Source organism: Trachinotus anak, unplaced genomic scaffold (genome assembly GCF_046630095.1).
Source record: "Trachinotus anak isolate AG129_WGS33_773 ecotype Australia unplaced genomic scaffold, CSIRO_AGI_Tana_v1 ptg000008l, whole genome shotgun sequence".
Taxonomy (NCBI): Eukaryota; Metazoa; Chordata; class Actinopteri; order Carangiformes; family Carangidae; genus Trachinotus; species Trachinotus anak.
This window is the reverse complement of record NW_027273859.1, coordinates 18,539,269-18,556,838: the sequence shown is the minus strand read 5'-3', so window position 1 is coordinate 18,556,838 and position 17,570 is coordinate 18,539,269. Positions and strand designations below refer to the sequence as shown.

General features: G+C 38.8%; 1 protein-coding gene across 3 annotated transcripts in view; it reads left to right on the top strand.

The window, feature by feature from the left end:
- The window catches only part of slc23a2 (solute carrier family 23 member 2), a 34,656-nt gene extending 24,316 nt beyond the window's left edge, over positions 1 to 10,340 (top strand). For all 3 annotated transcript variants that reach the window (XM_071483231.1, XM_071483233.1, XM_071483232.1), the window contains 10 exons: positions 1,326 to 1,414; positions 1,580 to 1,647; positions 2,908 to 3,089; positions 3,894 to 4,014; positions 4,847 to 5,003; positions 6,016 to 6,163; positions 6,306 to 6,411; positions 6,995 to 7,262; positions 8,200 to 8,295; positions 8,848 to 10,340. In XM_071483231.1, coding sequence (XP_071339332.1) covers positions 1,326 to 1,414; positions 1,580 to 1,647; positions 2,908 to 3,089; positions 3,894 to 4,014; positions 4,847 to 5,003; positions 6,016 to 6,163; positions 6,306 to 6,411; positions 6,995 to 7,262; positions 8,200 to 8,295; positions 8,848 to 9,116 — 1,504 coding nt within the window. In that variant the 3' untranslated portion in view covers positions 9,117 to 10,340. The remainder of the gene's footprint in view (positions 1 to 1,325; positions 1,415 to 1,579; positions 1,648 to 2,907; positions 3,090 to 3,893; positions 4,015 to 4,846; positions 5,004 to 6,015; positions 6,164 to 6,305; positions 6,412 to 6,994; positions 7,263 to 8,199; positions 8,296 to 8,847) is intronic.
- The last annotated feature ends 7,230 nt before the right edge of the window (positions 10,341 to 17,570 follow it).

Sequence of the window (17,570 nt, the reverse complement as noted above, 5' to 3'; positions counted from 1 at the left end):
GAGCGTGAAATCTCAGCCTCGGTGGAATTTACTCAACTTTGGTACAAACATTCACTTGGACCCAAGGATGAACTGATTAGATTTCGTTGGTCATACAGCCGAGGGGCAACACTTATACAGTATATGTGGTGGTTTAAAAAAAATAAAAAGTGAGCAAGACAAGGGAAAGGTTTTTAACTCAGTGGGATTGATTGATTGATCATGGCTTTCTGTCCTTATGAGGATCTAATAAGTATTATCCTTTTAATGTGAAATGTAAAAATGATTTACATATACAGTTTACAGTGGAAATGGTGCATTGCACTAACAAAAAGATTCAGGAAACCACAGACATCTGTTTGCCATTTTTTTCAGTTCTTCTATATGTTCCAAGTGATTTCATCTTTTTGCCTTCTGAACAGTCCATCAATGACAGATTCCTCATGTGACTTTTATTTTGCTCACAAATCCTCCTTTTTCTCTACATCAAGGCTAGATGAGCCTGCTGACTTTGGGTAGTGTACTTCCCCATTTGTCAAAATAAGGAACAAATGTGTCAGGAAGCTCACTATCTGGCCATAGAGAAACTGTCAGATCATTTTCAATACTGATGGGCCATCATGTTTTCAAAAAAATCATGTTTTAATGAAGTCAAACTTACACATTTGCTTGAACTAATTAAAGCACAGCCCCACAAAGTGTATGCTTCCCAAGAGATTTGTTGTTGTAGAGTAAGGCAGCTGCTTGTCAGAACAGTCTTATCATTGTTGGTAGTTTTTCCGTCTACAATAGACCCCAAAATACTTTGACACACTGCCTCTCAGAGACTAAGGTGTGGTTATTATCTGATCAGCACAGCTTCGCTTGCTGCTGTCCTCCACCCCTTTTATTTACAGGGGGAATAGGTGCAGTAGGTCAAGCTCATAGTGAATTTCAAGAAAGACTGTAAATTTTGAGTTAAACAGGTTATTAGAGTTCAGATGTAAATTATTTTCCCCACATTTTGTCAAACTTTCAAATCTTAAATAAAAAGTGGCAGCTGAAGGAGCTGAAGTTTAGATGCCAATTAATATCTGCTTTGTCATAACATCAGGGACATTTTCGACATTTTCTGGCTGTCAGGAGGTTTCTCACACTCAACACAGTGAATGATATACAGCTTAATGGGAATAATTACTGGCAAGAAAAGAATGACTGTTGAAGTGCTGAACCCTGGTGGTTCTGCACAGAAAATCACTTGCTTGCTATTTAACACTTTCTATGTTGTTCATATAATGATATAATAATCTGCATAATTATGGAAGCCTGGTGATATCATTTCCAAACGATGCTTTCCTTGTGTATAGGTTGCCACTGTTCCAGGCCAGCGCTTTCGCCTTCCTTGCACCAGCCAGAGCCATCTTGTCACTGGACAAATGGAAGTGTAATAGCACAGGTAACTTCACTCGCTTCTTCTGTTTCTCATGGTTCCATCCCATTTTTAATAGTTTACTTTCATCCCAACGGCAAATGCTGTTGGCACTTGGCAGAGAAATAAACGGCACCAAACAGGATTGGTCGGTTTAAGTGTTTTGTGTTTGTTTTTTTTCCCCACAACTAGAGGTTCCAGTATTGAATGGCACAGAGCTCCTCAACACAGAGCACATCTGGCATCCCAGGATACGAGAGGTGAGGCAACTGAAGACAAATGAAAACTCATGCAGACTTGAGAAGTGGATAGAAAAGGAGGGGGCTTAAGGTAGTCTATCCAAAAACTGGATAGACGATGATGAAATAATATTGCTCTAAAACATATCCTTGTGGAAAGGAAAGGCAGTATGGTTGCAATGATGAATCAAAGAAGCTGAAGTCAAAGTAAATATTAGCATGTTATTCAACTTAACTTGAATAACTCCTTATGCAAATTTTTACATAACTTTAGTTGAATAACTTTTTTTTTTTTTTTTTTTTAAGCTAATGCTCGTAACAGTTGCACAAAAAACAAGTTTTGTTTTGTCCTCATCCAAAATAGGTGGATCACTGTCTGTATGTGGCTGGAGGGTTGGGTTTGGTTTTGTGTGACAAGAGCAGTTAATTTGTATTAACCTTTTCCGTTTGCGTAAGGCAGTTGAGTAATAGTTTTTTGTGTAATGCATGAATGAGACTAAACTCAATCAGGCTGAATCAAATTGTTGAATGGAACATCAATGGGCTGCAGGCAGGAGGAGCGTGCAGGTGCTGGGGGGGACAGGAAGACTGATAACAACAGGACAATAAGATTATCACTAAGATATCAAATAAAACCTGCAACACTGGTGATTCTGTATCCCCATCTCCTTCAGCCATGGTGCAAACGAAATGTTCCTTATCTTCATTTTTGATTCATAAATTTAATTTCACATATGTGATATTGAGGCAAATGTTTGTACAGGAGGTGAAATACTGCAAAGAAGTGAAATACTGCAAAGCAAACAATGTGAGTGATCAGGGCCGACCCATTTAGTCTCATGATCTGTGTAGCTAATAGAAGATGGTTCTAACAATCGCCTTATTCATGAACTATGTAATGTAGTGCCACTACGCATTTTGCCTGAGGTGTAATAAGTTTAGGATTATATTTCATAAAAATGTAATCATTTCTTCTGATGATAGTGGCAGCACTTTATTTCAGGTGAAGCCGGGCGCATCCTCTACATAATGCTGTGAGAAACCCTGATGTAATTTTGCAAAAAGAAAGCATTAATTTACATTTAAGCGTTCAATGAAAATCTACTTTCAGTTGCTTTAGTCAACATCATCTTTTTACCCTCTGAGCCTCCACCTATGCTTCGTGGACAGAGTCCAAAGTGAACAATGTAAAACTGCAGCAGGGTTGAAGTGGGTAGATCCACATTTCTCATTATTTTTTCATAATTTTTGAAAATCACCCTCTTTTCTTTGTACTGTTAGATCCAGGGGGCTATCATCGTGTCCTCCCTGGTTGAAGTGTGCATCGGAGCGCTGGGTCTGCCCGGGATCCTGCTGAAGTACATCGGACCTCTCACCATCACCCCCACCGTAGCCCTCATCGGCCTGTCTGGTTTCCAGGCTGCAGGGGAGAGGGCTGGAAAACACTGGGGCATTGCTATGCTGTAAGTACAGCATGCAAATAAATGTACACTCAGGGGTCAACAAAAACATCTACAATCACATCTCTGTTGTCACTTTGTATGATGGATATGTTCCGATGATCATGATCTCTGTCAAAGTAACCGAGTATGGAAGTGTTGCAGGGCAGCATCACATTTAGTCGTATTTTTTGGGGAAAAAACCTGGGAATAAACTGAGCATACAGATGAACAGCTGTGGTGGATGATACTGCAGAAGTGGTATGACTGGTTTCTAGAAACATTTTGTTTTTCTGCCATGAAAACCTGTCACCATTGGAAAACCACTGAAACTGACTAAACAAAAACGACCTCAACATTTTTCTCTTTACAAAAGCTAAAGATGATGCCACATCCAAAATGACAATGAATATTTTCACGGTGGCTCAGAGATTATTCATTTCACTGATTCACAGTGAAGATAAAGGTTCTTTTACACACGTATTTCCAAGATTTCCTAAGAATGAGCAGATAAGAGGAGGTCTAGGGCAGAAAGAAAACAAGATCTACATCAAAGCTGTAATATTCAGGTGGTGTGACATCAGCTCCTGCTGTGTCACGGCTGTTTACACTGTAGCTGGAGGGCCTCATCTCTCGCTCCACAGGGACAGGTTATGTGCCTGTAATTGCCACTGATTCGCTCTTTCTCTGGCAGTTAAGATAATTGATTGGCTCTGAAGCCTCTGGGGCGCAGGTCAGACGTAAATGGGAGCTAAATATATAACCCAGAAAATAGTAAACAACTGCTCTGACATCCATCAAACTCAGGAGGACTGTTTCTGTCTACAGGACTATCTTCTTGGTGCTGCTCTTCTCTCAGTATGCCAGAAACGTTCACTTCCCTCTCCCAATCTACAAAGCCAAGAAAGGCTGGACTTCCTATAGGCTTCAGGTCTTCAAAATGTTTCCCGTAAGTATACACAACCTAAAACGTAAAAGTGCATTTGTGCCTCAGCATTTTTTCCTTTTGCACAAACTGTGTCTGTGTCTCCACTTCTTTATTCCTTTTTCTTAGGAAACATTACGAACTCTTCTTAATGAATTCGCCTCAGTTTTGTTCCCCCCCCACCCCCCCCACCCCCATCCCCACATCCCCACCCCCACATCCACCACAAACTGTGTTCCCGTCAAAGTCAGAAATTATTCAACAGTGCTAATCTCATTCCTCCATGGCTGGGTTAAGAGGTTTCTCTTTGTGTCCCTCTGTGCAAAGTGTACATCAGTCTTATCCTGCCCTCTGCTGGTGGCATATTAAATAATAAAAACTCTCTTAAATTCACATGGAAGTACCAGTCTGATTTATACCTGTCTTCTCAAAAGGCTTCCCATTGCTCTTTTGCTTTCTGTTGGGTCACTCGCAACAGTAAAAATGTTAACGTGGACTTTTGTTGTAGCCAACATGCCATAGCCATGGAAGCTGACAACGTGGTGCAACACTTTTAAACTTCATTTATTTTCTCTGGAAATTAAAATGTGTAGAGAAGAGCAATAAGTAAAAATCTAAAGTCAGATTCATCTGCTGTAAAATGAACCAGTAAAACAAAATATGTGAGCAGGGGTATAGTACAGGGTGTAGGTTGGTGAATGTAGTACACAATATGGAGAGGACTGTTAACCTCCATCACATTAAGAAATTTGATATTTAACAGGAAAAGAAAACAGATTTTTAGTCAAACTACACAAGGATGAAGGATTAAAACTTGTAAAACGTGTTTGTCTTGTTCACTTTTCTCTTGCTACAGATCATCATGGCCATCCTGGTTTCATGGCTGTTGTGCTTCATTTTCACTGTGACTGACGTTTTCCCGCCAGAGAAGGACAAATATGGCTTCTACGCCCGCACAGATGCTCGTCAAGGAATCCTCACAGCTGCACCGTGGTTTAAGATCCCATACCCCTGTAAGTGTGTTTACGATGATGATGATGATGAAGGGGTGTTGGAAAGGATTGTTGCTCTTATGCCTGGTCTCTGTTAGCTGGGATCACCCAGCTGCAGTAAGCTGTAGTGTGGACAGGTTTAGGTTGATTGGACTATTATTCTGTCGCAAAAAGATATATGAGCAGGGCAGCAGACAGTTTCCTTGTACTTTGACCTCCCCACATCTCAGATATTCTGATAATTGAGGAATAATAATCTGAGTGATGTCTTCAGTTTCAGATTAGATCATATTTAATTATCGAATTCAGTTAACAAATATATTAAAGTGATAGTTCGGGTTATTTGACGTGGCGTTGTGTGAAGTAGTCGTGCATAGTCAGTGTATTACCTCCAGTAGATCTGGATCAGCGTGTTGCCAGTTATGAGAGGCAGCACACTAGAAAAGCAATGTGCTGCTGTGCACGGGGTCAGCAGGAAAAAAACATGTTTTAGACACTTTTAAAAAAAAGATGCCAACCAAAATCAATCCAATATCCATTGAAATGTAGGCTTCATTTTTAATATTTTCAGAGCTCTATCTTCCTGTCAAGACAAGGTGAAGTTTAGCTCTGTCTGATTAACCCAGCTGACCTGTGGCTGTGGTTTTGAGAAATTGTAGTACTAAAGGAAAGTGCTGTTTTGACTAGGATACACAAAATAAACCAAACGATATAAAAAATGTGTTGCACAAACGCATTTTGCAATGGTATGTCAGTAATTTAATGATGATGTGCAGCGAGTAAAGAGACTAATACATAATATATACATTGGAATAATTACAGTTATGTAACATACTGTATAATGTGTAAATATTTAGGGGAGAGGCAATATATTATTGATGGAATTCAAACTAGAAATACCCAAAACAAATATAAAAGTATAAAGTTGATATAAAAAAACCTGTATGCACCTTGTGAACAGCAGGGTTTACTCCTTTTAAAGAGATTTTCTGTTTAAATGCAGCTGTTTCACACTGAGCTTTTACCTCTACAGTCCAGTGGGGCGTTCCTACTGTAACAGCTGCAGGCGTGATCGGTATGATGAGCGCTGTGGTGGCCAGCATCATCGAGTCGATTGGAGATTACTACGCCTGCGCTCGTCTCTCTTGTGCTCCTCCACCTCCCATCCATGCCATCAATAGGTAACTCTTGAGTTTCTCATTTCTAAAAAAAAAAAAAAAATACACATTCTCACCAATGCTCCAGTTGTTTATGAGTCATAGCACGGGCAATTTACTGTCTGTCAGATAGTGTAATTAGGTTGTTTTCCCTCTGTCTGTGTAGGGGGATATTTGTGGAAGGTATTTCCTGTGTGCTGGATGGTCTTTTTGGAACGGGAAATGGCTCTACCTCCTCCAGTCCAAATATAGGTGTCCTGGGAATCACAAAGGTAATGCATACCAGCACTCACTCCATGGGTTTTTCTTTATCCTTTCTTTTGTTTTTGTTTTTTCCTTATTCGGGATGACTTTGTTTCTTCCTCTTGGTTTCCACCTTTCGTTGCACATATCTATTTTGGTGTTGTATTTGTATGTGAAACCATAAGCCGCTTCATTGTTTAGCCAGTGGTTCTCAAACTTTTTCACATCAAGGATCCTAAACTGACGTAACTTAGACCGCAGACCCCCATTTGATAAGATTTTTGCATCACAGAACACCCATGACCAAAATAGTCACACATTCTGTCATTGTGTTCCTGGATCTATAGTGGAGAAAAAAGTGATTTCCCCCTTTTTTCCCCCCAGGAACCCCCTCAAGGAGCCTTCCAGGAACCACTAGTTTAAGCAATTGGCAAAAAAATTAATTGCCAAGAATTTTGATAATCCATTCATCGTATGAGTCACTTTTCAAGCAACATTTAACCTCTAATTTAGAGAGCTGCATGTGATTTACTGTACATGTAAGACCCCCCAAATGATCACCTTACCAAACCTTTATTTTCACCTCTCACTGCATCCTTTCCCCTCCTACAGGTGGGCAGCAGACGTGTGATTCAGTACGGAGCTGCCATGATGCTGCTGCTTGGCCTGGTGGGTAAATTCAGCGCCCTGTTTGCCTCTCTGCCTGACCCTGTCCTGGGAGCTCTGTTCTGCACCTTGTTTGGTATGATCACAGCAGTGGGACTGTCCAACCTGCAGTTTGTCGACCTCAACTCCTCCAGGAACATGTTTGTCCTGGGCTTCTCCATCTTCTTCGGACTGATGCTGCCGAGCTACCTTAAAAAGAACCCACTTGTGACAGGTGAGCAAAGGGGAGAGATACAAACGAGAGCTGGAATCAACATGAAGACTTATTGTCACATTGACTTCAGTAATTCTTAATGGAGAGATATCTTTTTTACATAGCCGTGAACAAGATTCTTCGTCCTTGCAGTGGACCTCTTCAGCAGTAAACAGAAGTAACACAAATGGCTTATAAATCTGAGTAACTTTTGTGTAACATTCAGTGCTTAAAAACTTGTTTATATATTTAATACCAAAGTCAAAGTAGGTTCTGTTTCACATCTTTGGGCTTTTTGACTATCAAAGAAGTAATACACATGAGATGTGAATAAAACGTGTACAGAGATAATGGAAGCTGAATAATAGACTGCTGTTCCTGATCAAGTGGGCCATTTTTGTTTCTTTCTTCTTGGCCATGCACACATCATGTAGTGTGAATATAAAAAAGTTACAGTTGGAGGAAATTGCTTGGGTTTACTCTGGGAGCTGCAACTTTTTTTCTGACAGGATTCGCATTTAGCTTAGTTGTGTCCGGTATCATATTCATTGAAGACAAAGTGTGTTTACACATCCGACTTAGGGTCTTTTTTTTCTTTACCACCTTTGTCGTCTTGTTCCGGCCTCCAGCTGCAATTCTCTCTAACCTATGAAAAGTGTTGTCTTTTCAAAATTACGCTGGGTGTTCATGGTTTATGTCATCACTTAAAACTGAGTTGAAATAGCGCAGCCTCAATGTTTCCTCTTATGAATAAACCCGCACAAATGATGCAAGTATACACAGTGACTTGTTTACAACCTATCTGAGGAAGTAACTAATTTACTGAACATACAAACATGACTGAAATTAGGTTCATTAGAGACTGATGATGTCAGTTTTTGTCATTTTTCAGATGCAGCCACGATACAAACAACATGTTTTAAATGGTTACTAAGTTCCTGTCCCTTATCTTTCTCAGGCATAGTTGAGATTGACCAAGTGCTCAATGTGCTCCTCACCACTGCCATGTTCGTCGGAGGCTCTGTCGCCTTCATTTTGGACAATACGATTCCTGGTAAGGTGTTTTAATTTGCCAAACTAATGAAGATTAAAAAAACTTGAAATTTGTAATAATTTCTGATGATGATGATGATGATGATGATGATGATGATGAGGAGGAGGAGAATTTAATAATATTAATAACAAATTAAAATTGTGCTGTTTAGTTTTTGTTAAGTTTATGGCTGGGTGATATTGATCGATTGATATAATGGCAGTTTATTTATTTAAAACATTTTTAAGGAAGGAAATCATAATAACATGGCCGTGACAGCCAAGCAGGTACAGGTACGATTACATCATCTCAATATCCCTCTGGGAGAAGATTTGGTGGGGAGATGGACGTCTGGGCCGAAACTGCTGCTGGAACCTGGATTGGGATAAGCATCAGAGGATCAATAAGCATGGACAAATTATACTTTACAATAGATTTACCCTTTAAGCATCTATGACTTTGTTTCTTTAGGTCTAAACAGATCAAAAGATCGTAGCGACAAAGGAAAGCTCATGTTTTCCTTCATTGTCCCATTTGTTAATTTGTTCATCTCTCCTCCCTTTTCCTCGTCAGGTTCCCCTGAAGAACGAGGCATCAGGAAGCTGAAACGTGGCTCTGGTCTTAGTGCCGCAGAACTGGAAGGGATGAGGTCTTATGACTTGCCATTTGGAATGGACTTCATCCGCAGATACTCCGTCTTCAAGTACTTCCCCATCAGCCCCACCTTCACAGGCTACCAGTGGGGGAGGCTACAGGAAGCCTGCAGAAGCAGAATGGGACATGGAGATGCAGTGAAAGGAGGGGGGGAGGGAGGCACAGCACCAGGGGAGAGTCGGGTATAACGGCCTTACATGCGGCTGAATTTGGGGAGCAAGATGATGGTACACTAAGATAAAAGGATGGGAGGGTGGAGGACAGAAGCGTTGCAGGATATGGGATTGTGATGCACCCAACCCCCTGTCAGTATGTGTTTTCTTTAGCTTGTGTCGGTCTTTTCCCACTTCCCACTATGCTATTTTAAGCATGCTATGGCAAGTCACAGCATGCTATAAAAGATGTCACCACACCGAGGTTAATTGGTGTGTGTGTATGTGTGCACAGTATGCAGCAAGAGATGATGGCACTTTAATCCAGAAGGAGACAGATGGGTGTCAAACAATCACAGCAACAAAGAATGTTTGACGATTTCCTGACTCTTTATCACTGCGAACTTCTACTGCCCTTGTCATTTTATGAATCCTACTGAAAGCACAGTAGACTTGTTTATGTCAGTGAAGGATTATGCAAAATTTCTGTTTTAAATCATTTGCCTCCAAACTCATTATGCAACCGCATTAGAGATGCACACATGCACACTCACCAACAGCCTCACCAAAACTAGCTCGAGCGCAACAATGCACGTCGGGGTCATGCAGACTGATGGAAGTGGTTTGTCAGGTGCCCTTAGCCATGCAATGTGATTGTGAAATTTTATTTTTGCACTATCTGCCTTCGCATTCAAATTGAGAATGTCACTTCACAGCTCGCGCCCCAATTTCCTCAGTAAAACTCCTGAGAGATCCATTTAGCAGCACGTCACATCAACGGCACTCAGTTTTTATTTTATTAATTTTTTTGTTTAAATGTCGTACAGTGCTGAGAATCACAAATTCCCCCGTGTAATTGGGCAATAATTCACTAACCTACCAGTTTACATCTCTTTAATATGTCAGTATTATGCATCATTGACTCACAAGACCAAAACAATAGTTTACCTGAACACACCTGCAAATCATTTAACTGTTCAATGCAACTTGACCTGTTTGGCTTCATTAGGGAATGTTTATTTTTTATTTGAGGACCTTAATTTGCTTAATTCACATCTCCTTTAATGCACTCTAAGGCACTTACATTATGGAACAAGCTTTTTTAATAATGCCTATGCTTCTGTAATGACAGCAGTGAATTTGCAAAAGCTGTAGTAATGGCACACAGTAACAAACATGTGGCCTTGTCAGAGAAACGTTGTGTACAGAAGTACAAAACTTCAAAAAAAAAAAAAAAAAAAAAAAGAGGTAAAATGATAACAGGAGAATAAAATCCTTTGTGTGGATCTTCTAATAAAGTTTAAGGGGTCACTAGTGTTATGTTTACAGTAAAGACTGCACCATAAATAATACACCCCTATCACTATCAGACCCACATGGTGGTTTTATCAATTTCTTCAGTTAGCACTTGCATAAATGTACTAGGAAGTAAGGGTGGTCATTTTGTTTGGAGAGTATTTCAATTTAATAGCAGGGCTTTCCACATCTGAAATTTCTTTTTGACCTTTGGATTGACTCACAGATTGTGCTGATCATGACTGCTGCTGATGACATAATAGCTTTCACTTATTTTATAGTGTTGATGACTTCTCCCTACATTCCCTCTCCTCCCATCCTTTGTTACCTGTACCCCTCCCACTCTCATCTCACTTCAGTTAGTTTCCTGCTGATGTTTGTCACTGTTCATATCTGTTGTAGTTCAGGCTGTGGCAGCACATTTTGGCAGAGTGACAAAAGTTTCAGGAGCCTGTATCTTATTGACACAGGTGTGTAGAGCAAGTCTCTAATTTGACCACACTGTGTGCCTCTGCTGCTTTAATTGAAAAAACTTCAGTTAAAAAATCATCATCATCATAATAATAACAATAATAATAATATAATTTTAGTAAATGTAGACATAAAATTAGCACAAGGGGGAAAAGAACACATATAAGACGACTACTAAATGTTTAGCCCAGTGGAGATTTTTACTAAACCAAAATGCTAAAAGCTCTTATTTTCTATTTCTTCCTATTCTGTAACCATATACCAAAACAATTCACTAGCATTGGCAGTCACTGTTGAGAAACTGAATTAGTTTGAAATCTCTTCCCAAGTTTTCTCTCCTTTTTATTTCTTTTGTTAAAGCTATTTATTTATTTATGCGAGAAAAAAAAGTCATTGTTTAATGATCGCTTGATGCAGGTTTATTTGTCTCTTGCACAGTTGTTGAAAGTATATTTATTATTTCACTTGTTCATGCCCTGTAATGATCAGAGTGATGGTGATTGACTGCTACTCCCGCCCGCAGCCTCAGCTACATTCAGTGCTTTTAGAAACTGACCTAGAGACAGCCACTTTGATGAAGTTAATTTCTAACTTAAGAAGTCAGCTGCTTCTGTTTCATTCCAATTATCTCATGTTATTTGATACAAAGAGAAAAAAAAAACTTCAATGTTGAATGGGATAGTTTAGTCAAATTTCTGTCAGGGCCTTTTTACAACAAGTACTGTTTGCACATGTAATGGTGCCAAGAAAATAAGGCTCAGAATGAGTATAACTGACCTAAAACCCTGCAATGTCACTAGTGTACTTATCCAGATTTATAGTCAAGTATGAAAAAATGTTTAGTTTGACCTGAAGACTGAACCACTTTAAGCTGAATATTGTTGGGCCTTGTCTTAATACCATGGCTAGCTATAGCCCCATTTATGACCTCATCTCTCTATATATTACTCTTGTGATTTGGTCACAAATCAATCACATTCTCGGTGCAAACGTTGATGGAGAGAACTTTATTTATTTTTTTATTTTTTTTATTTTTATTTTTTTGCTACCCAGTGGTGCGTTGCATCTTCAAATGTGTTTTTGGGATCTTATGCATGTCTACTGTTTTCCTAGAATGATAAAATGGCAAAACTGAGGTTAAAGTCCAATATTTCTGCAGACAGTCATACTCTTCCCTACTCCTCTACTTTGCAGGATATACCTTTGGCTAGCCTACAGTACTATACTTGCAATAGCCAGGCGTGGGACCCCCACAGTATTTATATGGGTGCACAAATTTTGGTCTTTTTCATGTTGTTGGTCCTGTACAATCACAGATCTGACTGGTTACAGTTCTGGGTAGATCAGATTTATAGCTTTCCAAATTTATGACCCTGTCTAAATACTACAGGGGCACCATTTTCAATTACACCTAGCAGAATGCGGTATGCAATAATGTAAGATTACCATTGAATCTGATGGGAATTTATTGTAATGGCATGTAATTGGCACATCCGCAGATGTTTTCAGATCCCACGTTGTGTAGCCTCCTGCAACATCTCTTTTGGGGAGAGACTAAATGATGAGTGTTTTAACAGTTCTTGTCACCTCTGTAGTGAATTCTCTTGTACATGGCATGCACACATAAAGTCACATGGACAACTTGTGACCTTGTTTTTCTGGGTCATATTGTGTTCATGCAACCAGTTCTGGCTTCTCCCATCACATCCTTTCTCCTCTCTCAACACACACTGTTAAACTCCCCCAGTCCTGCAGTGAAATTGTATTGGTGTCCTCTCATGTTTAGTGTACCTGGTTTTCTCCCTGGGAATTCTTACTGTTGGCGCCAGCCACCTTGTTAAGAGCCTGTTGGTCACTGACAACCGGGTGAACCTGCCTTCTCACTTAGCAGCAAGATGAACATTGGATGATTTTGTGCCTAAATGCAACTTTCTCTTGATTTTAACTTTTACCCTGCAGTTTTTCTTACCATCTGTCTTATTTTAGGACCCTTTACACATGCGTATGTGTTCCTCACATAGTAGTTACCGTAATTACCTGGTTACAATGAAAACACTGTCTTTCGCATGCCCACATGCTGCTCCTTGATAGTTTTCTGGCTTGAATTATAGAAGTCAGTTTAACCAACAGATGGCTCCTGAGAAGGTGGCTATAAGGTGTGCAACACAAAGACATCTATCCCTTTCAGTTATTTTGAAGGGGATGCTACCTGAAGAATATACTATTCTGTATCAAGTGTTTATCTTTTTCAATGTTTTTGTTCTTTTATACATCATTTTTATGTTTTTGCAAGCAAATATTTGTAAGAAACAAATCATAACTTTTAATCTTAAATCATGCTGGAAAGCGCACCATTTTGTTGTACTTATTTAATAAGTAAATACATTTTTATTCTATTTTGAATCTGTGGTTTGGTGGAATCCTTTTGTTTGTTTGTTAGGACCTTTTCATATTGTATTTTTTACTATAACATTGCTTTCCGTCCATGTTAACACATTACCAGTACAAATTAAAGACCGAGCAGAAAAACTTTAGATGTAAAAACAAAAAAATAAATGTATATTTAATGGAGTAAAGTTTGCTAAACCTTCTGGAAGAGACATTGTGTAAACTAATTGTAGCAACAAAATGTTTTATTCTTTGTTCCTAAAACTATTTAATAAGATGTTATAGAATGAATACAGTCTTCTGTCTTTATTGGTCGTATTTGTTCTATCTTTGGGATTCTTTTATTTAGTTGTTACCCAAAAACACAAAAGAAATGATAGTCTTCACACACCTCTAAACAGACAGCTGTTCAGGCAAATATAAAACAAAATAAAATGTTTCCCTCACCAAAACATAGCTACTTGATAAGACATTTCTGAGAAATGCCTACTCAGTGTGGTACTAATAATAAGGCATTTGTAAAAAAGTGTTAGTTGCTACAGTTATTAAGTACCCACTTGTCATTTTGAGTTTTTAAAATAGATAACGTAGCTAGCAGGTAAATGAAAAATAGTTCATGAACATGCGTCATACCAAGAGTTTCCTGGAAAGACAAATAAAAATTCTTAATTAGATAGGAAATGTGCCATACGGAGTCACTTTGTTTTACAGGTCTGGTCTGGGAGAACTACAGGTAAATCTGCATTTTCCACCGATATGCAGCATCAACTTAATATTTAACAAGTGGATCTTTAATGTAGTAGTGAATCTCTGGATATTGACATCTGTTTATCAAATGATAAATATAGCTACTGGCAGCAAATATCTTGGTTCAAGCAGCTCGTGAACGGGCGAAATATCCCAAGACTCTATACAAAAGCTAGGGGTTGAGGTGTGCAGATGTGCATCGAGTTTCGTTGCAGTGGCATTAGCCAATTTAGAGTTTTGATTATCTGTGTAAAATTGATCCAAACAACACATTTTTAAAAGTTTATAATTTCTAAAGGGATTGATTGGAAATTCTTTTCATAAGTGTTTGGTAGAATTGTCTGTAGATAATGTAGACCAAATTTTGTAAGAATCGGACGAACAGTCTCGGACAAGCCCACTTAGGGTTTGTTTTATTTAAAAAAAATAAAATAAAATAAAAAATATGCATTTTTAGAGCAGAAAGCAATTAGTGTCATTTTTTTGGATGGGATTTGGAACCAATCTGCCAGTGTTGTTCCCATCTTTTAAGTTACAAAAAGTTTGTTTTTTTTATGAAATTATTCATTCTACCTCCAACATCCTGTTAATCTGAAAGGGTGAGGACAATGATTTTTTTTTTGGCATCAACAGTAATTGTCAGGCAAGTTAGTACCTTCTGTATTGCTGTTTGTGTGCCAAGGCTGACCCAACAATCACAACTTTTCTAACACACTATTAGTCATATAATCATATAGTTAGTTTAAAAAAACATATTCTCTAGTGGTTGGTCTTAAAAAAGGAAGATTGAAAAGAACCCTGCATGTCAGCAGGATGTCATTTGAATATTGGTGATCCCTGCCCAAGCACCACGTAATTCATGATGAAACCTTACATGACCTTTGTCTTATTCCTTCCTTATTTGCAAATGAAAATTAGCTTGTCATGAAACACAGCACCTGACCTTTACCTGTGAATGTGTGAGTGTTAGGAGATGTTGAGTTTAAAATGATAGGCAACTAACATTAAAATTACTGCAAAAAGTGAAAAACGTTTAACATTGTTCAACCATTAAAACAATCACTGGTTGGTTGGTTATCATCATGTAGCAACCAAAGTGACTTCTGTCATGTTCCTCATTTGTGCATTGAAATACAAGCCTGACAAAATAAATCGGCACAGAGCTGGTGGCGTTTCATTGTCTCAGCAGGTGTTGACCTGCAGCGACCAACCTTAAGGGCATTAGTTATTTGGAATATCACTGCTTTGACAAAAAAGCAGGTATTCTTGACGATAGAAAGACTGCTTTTTTTCTAGGCGTGTGTTTCAGCCCATTAATTAAAGAATAATGTCACTATTTTTGCAAAGTATTGTCTAGTGTTTGTTTTCTTTTTTTTTTAAGTGTTTTCCACCAATTGGAAACTCAAAATTTTCCACTTCTTTCACTACACTATAAAACTCAACCTCCAGAAACTTTAAACTGACTCTCACAAATGTAATAGATCACAATGTGCTTTTAGTGATGCCACGGCAGTATTACTAATGAACATGGCCTAGGACCTAATGATGAACTGATTAGATTTTGGTGGTCAAAGGTAAAGATCACAGTGACATCACAAAACATGGTTTTGGCCTTGTGAACGTGATATGCCTTGGGGGATTTTCTTCTTCTTTTTCTTCTTTCGATTTTGTGAGGTCACAGTGACCTCACAAAATATAGTTGAATGTGCGATCTCAAGACCACTTTGAGGAAATTTGTTTAAATTTTGAACAAACATTCACTTTGATTCAGATTAACTGATTAGATTTTGGTGGTCAAAGTTCAAGGTTAGTGAGCTCACGTTTTTGTGAATACAATATATCAGGAACACCCAGAGGGCATTTCATTACTTCTGGCACACTGTGACCACACAAAACATGTTTTGGACACAATTAAACTCAATTGTCTATAAGGATGAAATGAAGTGATTACATTTCATATCCAAATGGTAAAAGGTCAACTTCACTGTGACATTTAATGTTCTGCAAAAGCACTTCTTGCCATTATTTTATGCTGTAACCCAGACGTCTACCATTGCACCTGTCTTGGCCAACAAAGGGTGCATTGGCTGCTAGCTATAGCAGCTTAAGACCGAAGACGCACTGGATGGTTTGTGTGTGTGTACGCACGTATCTTGCAGCAAAACATCATACCAGCAATATTACACAAAACTGACACTTTCCACTATAGTTTCTATGACTAGGCTGAATCTGAACCTGTCAAACCTGAACCTGAAATTGTTTTCATGCTGGAAGAAGTGAAGAAGAAGTTGGCTGACTGTCTGCAATGGACTTCAGATGCAATATTCACAACCTGGAATACTTATGTATATGAAAACCCCCTTTTGACTCTTGTGATTGGTGCATCCTCACGAACTAAAGAAATACAAATAACAGAGCAATAGACAAACAGTTGGACTTCACAACAGCTTTAAAGATTGGGAGTCACCACCGTTTTGCTGTCTTGCTGGTTTATAATGCCGGTAAATATGAATTAAATATACTTTTGTACGTATGGTTTTTGTAAAACGACCAAAATGGCAAACCAACAGTTGAATTGTGGAGAATCTATCTGAGCTAATGATCTGTTTTGGTGATGGTCATTTTACTGTCATGCTGTGATTGGCCCTGTTCAGACCTAGTATTAACATCCATCCTAAGTGATCCAAGCACAAGTGGACAGCTCTAAGTACAGGTGTGAATGCACCCAAGACGCATTCAGGACACATTTGAAATTCAATCACTCAGACCACATTCGGAGGTGGTCTGGGCCACGTGTGGCCACATCCTTTTAGCTATAGTCATGGAATGGTTGCAGCTTTGGTTTTGGCTGTTATGATTATCAAGGCTGTGGCATATTTGTTCCTTGGGGGTGTAACACTAAGTGCAGTTAATTGACATGGCTGAGCTGACTCAGCAATGTGTGAAGCTATTTCTGAACAGTAGTGTATGTTGGTAACACAGCTTTCACCTGGTGTAAAAGGTAACCATAGCCACAGGTACATCAGTAGCAGTAGCCATAACCACAATAATAGCAACATCAACCAAATGTGCCAGCATCAAATGCACAGCCACAGAGAGCCTGCGACAGCAAAGGGCACGACCATTCGCATTACAACAACAGTCAGTGGCTTTGCTGTTGAAGCTCAGCCTTCCTGTGGCAATATGGATCACAAGGAATTCAAACTGCATCCATAAAAATATTTATATATATAATAAAATTGCCACAGTGATCTGGCAAGGTTTCTGTAGACCCCAGATTATAAAATTGTAGCAAACCTTTTTGATGACCAAACATTATGGTTATATAAGGGGTTACCTTTGCTCATTTGGATATTTAAATATATGTATGCCAAAATTCACCACAGCACTGGCTACTTCTCAGAGAGGGGAGCAGACATTTCCTCGCAGAGATTCCAGTTTGGTTCATTTCAAAAAACATGTGAGTATATTTTATTAAATTAACTTTTTTTTTTGTTTTGTTCTGTTTTGTTTTTATCCTCAGTACTGTGACAATAAATGTACCATCATTTAGAATATTAATCAACTTTATCAACTTGAAGTATATTG